Below are 7,914 nucleotides of genomic sequence, written 5' to 3'. Positions count from 1 at the left end.
ATAGCTGCAATTAGACCTGTAATGTTAACGTTAACAACTACTTTATCGGCGTTCGGCCAGAGAAAAGTCTCATGCCTCGACCTCTGCTGGCCGATGACCGCTGCAGGGTCGATAACGTAAGACTGTATCGGAGCCTGCATTCTTCATCGCTAGGTGGCCATAGATGCGCTATTGCGGAATAAAAGTATACTACCATACGAAATCAGGGTAAACATTCTTTTAATCGAAGTGGTTGACAATTTTATTTTTAGTTTACGTAAAAATATATATTCGTTATAATCGACATTTTTTCCGCATAAAAGTGCAATAATATACTAAACATCTATGACTACAAGTACGTTGTGAGCCCTTTTTCATAACTCTGTCGATAAGTTTTATAATCTTCTGCAGACCCGGGGTGGTTGCGAAAGTCACAGTAACCAGGCGGTCCCTGGGGGCCCGGAGCTCCGCTATTTCCGGGAAATCCTAGAAGCGAAACAATATAATTAAGCACGACTGCGCATGAGGCGTTTTCATAGTGAACGCGCGTTATTTACCTGGCACACCAGGCTCCCCGCGTTGGCCAGGTGGGCCGGGTGGACCGTAGCCATCGTTTCCAGGAATGCCTGTACGCGCGCGAAAAGTTTTTAGATTTTACTACCTTATTTTAGGAGCAGACAACTTTTTTCTTCAGGACAGTAAGCGAATAAAAGAAAGTTACCAGGCGGCCCGGGGCTTCCTGCTGGTCCCTCGTAGCCAATTCCGTCGCCGCCTTTCTCGCCCTTTTCTCCTCGTTCTCCGGGCGGCCCTTGCGGTCCCATAGGCCCGACTATTCCGGGAAGACCGACTGGACCACGCTCCCCAGGTGCTCCTCGTTCACCTAGGATACGGTCAGAAAACTGGCTTGTATTACGAAAGAATTGTAACTTTTTTAAATTTCGCTTCAATATTCCATGAAAAAATTAAAAAAAGCAAAAGTCGCCGTATAAGAATGAAAACAATCAGCCTTATGTTGGAAATCGGAAATTTGTTATTAAATGTCTCAAGTATGCACAAGTTGTTACGTCATCCACTTAAAAAGTGGTATGCGTGTTATATAGCACTTATTGCTTGTTATTCGAGCCTTACAAAGATCGACTCAGAATTGCTCTGCTCACCTGGGTGACCAGGTTGCCCAGGTGAACCTGAACGACCTTGGCGGATTTTGTAGATTGGTTTTACATGTCCTTGCGTTACTACAGACAGCTCCTGCAACTGATCTGTGGCAAATGAAGAAAAAATGACATTTTTTCATTGATTTATATTATAGTTTCGTAGTAAATGAACACACAGCCAGTCGACGAGTGAAAAGCCACTTCAGTTCCGCTTTTCAGGTCAATAGTAGTCAAGTGGCGGGGTAGCGCCACGAAGGCGAGTTTGAGAAGCAGACGAAGCTGCGGCGCCCGTGACACTATTTACTTCTATATTTGTGTTCGGATTTTTCATGATACAGAAAAAAATGCTTATTGTTACTGTTTGTAAGATTTTTTGGCTTATTAGTATGTTTTCTGAGCTAAACTATGATTTCCAACAAAAATATTAGTGAAAAGGCTGCTTATTTTTATAATATGTGAGTGTATAATCCACAAATGCTAAAATCACGTTTTTCTTCTTCAGCCCGAAATATGAAAGGACCGTTAAGTTAGCAGCAAGAAGTGTTAGGACCTTGAAGTTAGCCGCAAAGCTTTAAAAACCATTTTAAAAAAAGGATTGAAATCTCTAAAAAAAATTAACTCTTAAAAAAGTAAAAGGTTAGGCGAGTTTGATATATTTCGCAACAAAATTACAGATAGAAAAGAACTGAGATCAATCAAACAAAGTCAAGTTTATTATATTTAATCGTAATGAAGCAAAGAACAACTCTCGAGATAATTACTACGTCACTTGCCATGCCCGTTTCATTTTCTTTATTGGTGAACAACTAAATTTTCTTTTTATATATATTAGAACGTCATACAAACACTATAAGTACATTCAAACGGGCATGGCAAGTGACGTAGTAATTATCTCGAGAGTTGTTCTTTGCTTCATTACGATTAAATATAATAAACTTGACTTTGTTTGATTGATCTCAGTTCTTTTCTATCTGTAATTTTGTTGCGAAATATATCAAACTCGCCTAACCTTTTACTTTTTTAAGAGTTAATTTTTTTTAGAGATATAATATACGCGGAAGAAATTGGATCGAGCAAACTCACCCTTGACGATGTTCAGACAAATGTGTCGGATTTCGGCGTCGCTGACGCCTCGACCGGGCAGCCCTTGCGCGCCTGTCGCGCCTCTCTGGCCTTTGGGGCCTGGAGGTCCGGCTTGTCCCGGCGCTCCGTCCTGACCGGGAATTCCAGGGGATCCCGCTGCGCCGTTCAGGCCTCTCTCGCCCGGCGGCCCGGCCTCTCCCGGCTGCTCGTCGATTTTCGGGCGGACAAAAATGCCGAGCTTTATATACATTTTTTGACCTTATATATATATATGCAGAAAACTAATATTTTCTGCGCGGCGAATTCAACAAATTCTCGACTAATTTCTTTCGAAACATCAGATAGCCTCGTCGCTTTATTGTCCATTTTGAAGAATCGAATTTCGAAGATAAAACCGATAAAACGCACAACTTACCGCGCCTCGTGGCCCGGGCAGACCTCTACGTCCGCTCTCGCGTGGAGGAATGTAGTTTTTCAAGAAAATACTCTGGCCGCGTAGCCTATCTGATGGCAAAAGTTTATTTCCTGCTGGTCCCGGCGGACCCGGTCGTCCTTGGAGTCCTGGCGTTCCGGGAGGTCCAGTCAAACCCATCGGGCCCTTTCGACATTCGAATGTGCAATGGCCAATAATCGGACGTATTTCAGTTTTACAGTGCGCATATATAAGCGTTGCAAAAGATGAAGATTTATCCGCCAAATCAGTCAAGGTCAATACTTAAGACGTGCAAGTTGAAAGCACTAATGCATGCGCGGAAGATTGATTAAGCGTCATGGTATACTTGCGTCTTCTCGTTTTATTTATCTATTATTATTTTTTTTTTCAAACGTTCGACGAGAGGTTCTGTTTATACGAGTGGCTGAAACGAACACTGATACCATTGATTAGCTCGACGGAGCCGCAGTACACCCGATGTGCCTTGGGGATCGTTTTACTCATCGTAAAGTTCATATTGAAAGCGTGTGGTAAGTTTAGTTTGTAAATTTCGAAGCATGCATTTTCGGTCGTAAATCTGCACCGCTCGGTTATCACGAAGTGAGTCTTTCCAGATTCGTTAAAAGTTCGTTTTTCTTTTATGCTAAGCAGTACATAGAATTCTTTGTTCTCGCAGTCAATATAGCAGGCATGTGTGCATGATTATCGCATACCGGATTTCCTGAACGGCCGCGCGGGCCTTCTAGACCACGTTCCCCTTTGTCGCCGCGCTCTCCCTTCGGGCCTGCCGGTCCTTCTACTCCAATCTCCCCTTCGATACCCTCGGGCCCGGGAAAACCATCTTTGCCAGGTGAGCCTGGTGCTCCATCTCTTCCAGGTAGGCCCCATTCGCCACGGTCACCTGACGCACGAAATTACATTATTGCCAAACAACTCTCATTCAATTATACATATACTCTTACAATAATGCAATTTTTGCATAATTGTAAGCATTTGAGAAAAGTTCGTTTTACATTAAACCTTTAAAACATTGAATTGTGATTTTCAAACTTCTTCAATCGGTTGTAGAAAATATACCGAACACTTAATAAATCAATTTTATCGAACTACAATTTACGACAAACAAAATCACTAAATTTTAGTTTCGACTACACACTGCTTATTGTTTATGCTCTCGTTTTTGTACTTCCACATAAGTAATTATTACAAAAACAAAATGAACATTCTGGCGTTATAATTATATGTGCAAATCCAGAAAAACCGGACACTTTTGGGAGTCTGAGTGAACGAAATTGAAATTTGAGGGCACACCTCCCAGACCAACTTTTTTGGGTTCTTTAGGCCACCCAGAACCCGAAAAACCTTGGGTTCCCGCGATTATGAAATACTTATTTTTTAATGTAAGGGCTGGAGAGTTAAAAATGGTTGCCTGTGTAAAAAGTTGTCTAGGCTTGAAAATAGCGAAAAATCATGAAAATTTGGATTTTTTACGGAAATCAGCGATTTTTCCCATTTTTAAAATCCTTATAACTTTTTATCCGAGCGCTCAATTTTAACAATCCGGCCCTCAAATTAAAGCTCTTTTCTTCTAATTTTGCTTTCAAAAATCAGATTAAACATTTTACCGGTTTCATCAACTATATATATGACAACGAAAAAGATCAAAAAACAGCTATAATTGATGAGCATATATATAACTGATCAAACAACTAAAAGGTTGATATAAATTTTTTTAAATAAAAGTAGAAGTAATAAGCTTTAATTTGAGGGTCGGATGGTTGAAATTGACGGCTGGGATCAAAAGTTACAAGGGTTAAAAATAAAAAAAAACGTCGATTTCGTAAAAAATCCAAGTTTTCATGATTTTTCGCTATTTTCAAGCCTAGACAACTTTTTACTCAGGCAACCATTTTTAACTCACCAGCCGTCAAACTAAAGCTCTCTTTCAATACTTCGATCCTAGTGATACACATTTTTGGATAGCGCCTTCACACACTGAGTGAATGAAACCATGGCTAATTTTCGTTTATTTTTCCCATGTTAAATTCCTATAAGAGAATTTAAAATGTCCGGCAAAAAAATAGGTATTTCGGAATCGCGGGAACCCAAGGTTTTTCGGGTTCTGGTTGGCCTAAAAAACCCAAAAAAGTGGGTCTGGGAGGTGTGCCCTCAAATTTCAATTTCGTTCACTCAGAGCCCCAAAAGTGTCCGGTTTTTTTCTGGATTTGCACATATATTCACATTATTTTCAAATAAATTTTAAAAGCTGTATAATTGGAAGAACTATTCAAACCGTAACTCTAAAGTAGTCGTTGAAACAATTTCACGGTCTGACAGTATATTCTGACGTTGTCTATACTTCGATTACCTCTGTCTCCTTTGTCTCCTTTCATACCCGGAGCACCTGTAGGTCCACCTGGACCAATCAAAATCTTCGGTATATCAGCAGCTGGCAGGTGGCCAGGTGTTTTCGGTTCCTAAAAATGTTGTTCGCCCCACATAATAATTCTCAAAGTAAGCATCATTTATTTATTTGTTTCTCCTACAGAGAAAGCTTTTCAAATAGTAGCATTTTTAACTTTATTGAAAACACGTTATAAACATGTTTTGAGACGTTTGGAGTTCGAATCACAGAATATTAGAAAATTTCGACGTATAGATATGCTATAATATTTCTGAATCTAGTCCGTGAATTATAGTAAAATTCGACACATATTTCTGTTTATGGATTCAAAATTTGGAAAAAAATTAACCAACGACTTTCTATTTTGCAATCACAATTTTTTATGTTTTCAAAACATTTGTTTTGCAATCACGATTTGCTATGTTTTCAAAATATTTTTTTTTGCGTTTTTTGTAATCATGTTATATCATTACAGAGAATCATATATCAGCTATAAACATTATAAAGTATACTTTCACCATGTTGACCTCGGGATCGACCGCTTAGTTTAGCAGCAAAATCGAAAGCGGCGATTTTTTCAAGGGTTATACATTTAGAACAAATTAGAAGAATTCTTATCAAAATTTTTATCATACTACTAATGACAATCCAGGTAAAACTCGTACACAAAAATTGTGTACGTTTCCATGATTTTCCAATTTAGTGCCACGTACGATATATTATCATTTTTTTAGGTAGGAGAAGTATGCCCATTATAAACAAGGTTTAGTATTAATAATTTTAAGTTTAATAGCTTCTAATAACAGATAGAGCCGCATATACTTTGGTACTCGGGACCGGTACATTTTAAAGTTATCACAGCAAAAGACACATTTCACGAGGCTAACCCTTTTCTTTCTAGCTACGCTTACATTCTGTCTAATAATTGACACCGAACATACTGTACACGAAAATGCCCTACAAAAACGTATTCTTATAGACGGAAAAATTCTATACAGATCTTCGTAAGATTACTCCACACACAACTCTACACAAGCATACAAGTTATTGTTCTACCATTGCTATAACAATGCTTTGAATTAACTTGTGAGAATGAATTTGAATCATTTTTATTTTCATTATCAACTCCATATATTATAACACGAGTATATCTCTTTGTTCTTTCTTTGACGCCTATTTAAATTACGATTCTGCTGGATCTTCACTGTTAGCTCTATCTACTGAAAGGTCAAGTGCTTGAAGTTCAAGAATATTCTTAAAAACAAAAAATAACATAATGAGTGCCTATATGGGTGTAACCATTTTGATGATGACAAAAAAACTCTGGTTGTGAAATCCAAAATTTTTACTTTTCAATAATTTGATTAAAATAAAAATTTTTTAATATCTTGTAAATAGAATTTACAAGGTAAAGTGTTGGCACTATAATTTTTGTACCTATCCTCATCATTCTGTATCTGAGTATTATAATTATGATTTCTCCTCTAAAAAGTTATGCAATCCTTAAAGAAATTGTCTAATGTTTATAGCTTACAAAGGTTTATCTGTATTTTTATCAATATAAAATCAGCATACTGACAAAAGTCATTACTTACTACAAGAAGAATCAATCTCACTGTAACTTCAAGGTGAAAATCTGCTTTGTGTTTCATGGTTCTCTCACATCTAATCTGAATGTGATAAAACTAATCCAAATCATCTTGTGCATGCAGAAAAATGAGCAAAATATATCATGAATATAAAAGAAATCGAATAAATTTCTGCTAAGTATATAGAAGAATCATTTAAACACAAAGCGGATTTTCATCTTATATAAAAAATAAGATAGTTGTACTTTTCAAAATTATTCTTTTAATGATAACTTGCCGTCTCGTTGTCTTATAGTCTACGATATGTATAGAGTAAATCATATGCATACTTACTGAAAACAAATTATTGATTACTTAACGATCATAATACCCACATCAATATGAAAATTTATCGCCTTTTCAATCGAAACAGATCTTAAAGCAAAATTATCAATAGTTGCCAACATTTTACTTTGTAAAATGTGTTTTTTTGAACTGATTCCATAACCTTTTACTGAGTTTCAAATAAACTTATGAAGAAATGTTTAAAGAAAAATTCAATTTAAATTACAGTATAGCATAGTTAAAAGTTTAGGTTTGATTTTTGCAAAATCTACTACACCCGCACTAAAATGCTTTAGATAATACTTTATACACTTTTCTTCTTCAACAAGTTTTAATAACTTTTTTCTTAATAAGAGCAGTCGTTTTTGAGTTATTGTTGAAAAACCACATTTTGCCCATTATTACTGTTAATAATAAACAAAAAAAAGTATTTGACAGCTGGAAAACCAAATTATTTGTAATAAGCTGCTCGATTACAACAATATCCAGTTGAACAATTTTGGGGACATGATGCTATAGGAGTTACATTATTGCAAAAACTGCTTCTATGCGAAAATAGTCAGATGATAATTTATGTATTTCAATATTTCAAGCAACTTTCAATCACGATGATTTTTTTGTAGTTGCAGTAGTAGTAGTTTTTGAGATATTTTTAAAAAACCATGAATTTGCTGTTATTATTGTTAATGACAAACAGAGAAAGTATTTGCTAGGAGGAAAACCAAGTTATTTTCAATAAGCGCTATAAATAGAACCAAATTGAGTTGAAAAATCCAGGGGACAATTAAAAAAACTCAGAAAGGTAGCTGGCGTCTGAATTAGTACGTAAGTAACACTTTTCTACCTATATCTGCTGAATTCTGACTGAAATATTGACTGTTCTGCTGCTCGATCAGCTCAGCTGGGCTTGCACTTAATGATTAGCTTCCTGGAATAAGTATAATTTGG

General features: G+C 36.8%; 1 protein-coding gene across 1 annotated transcript; it reads right to left on the bottom strand.

Annotated features, from left to right (window-relative positions):
- Nucleotides 1-217: 217 nt before the first annotated feature.
- Nucleotides 218-5,138, bottom strand: LOC103316846 (collagen alpha-3(IX) chain-like). The gene is made up of 8 exons (XM_031928781.1): nt 5,018-5,138; nt 3,363-3,550; nt 2,632-2,814; nt 2,217-2,418; nt 1,137-1,238; nt 701-859; nt 537-605; nt 218-465 (listed from the first exon to the last, which is right to left on the bottom strand). Exons 1-8 carry the CDS (start codon nt 5,040-5,042, stop codon nt 329-331), a joined length of 1,065 nt encoding a protein of 354 aa, XP_031784641.1. The 5' UTR covers nt 5,043-5,138; the 3' UTR covers nt 218-328.
- Between the last annotated feature and the right edge of the window lie 2,776 nt (nt 5,139-7,914).

The sequence above is a fragment of the Nasonia vitripennis genome, chromosome 4 (genome assembly GCF_009193385.2).
Source record: "Nasonia vitripennis strain AsymCx chromosome 4, Nvit_psr_1.1, whole genome shotgun sequence".
NCBI classification, from domain to species: domain Eukaryota; kingdom Metazoa; phylum Arthropoda; class Insecta; order Hymenoptera; family Pteromalidae; genus Nasonia; species Nasonia vitripennis.
Note: the sequence above shows the minus strand (reverse complement) of the source record. Positions and strands in the feature narration are given on the sequence as shown.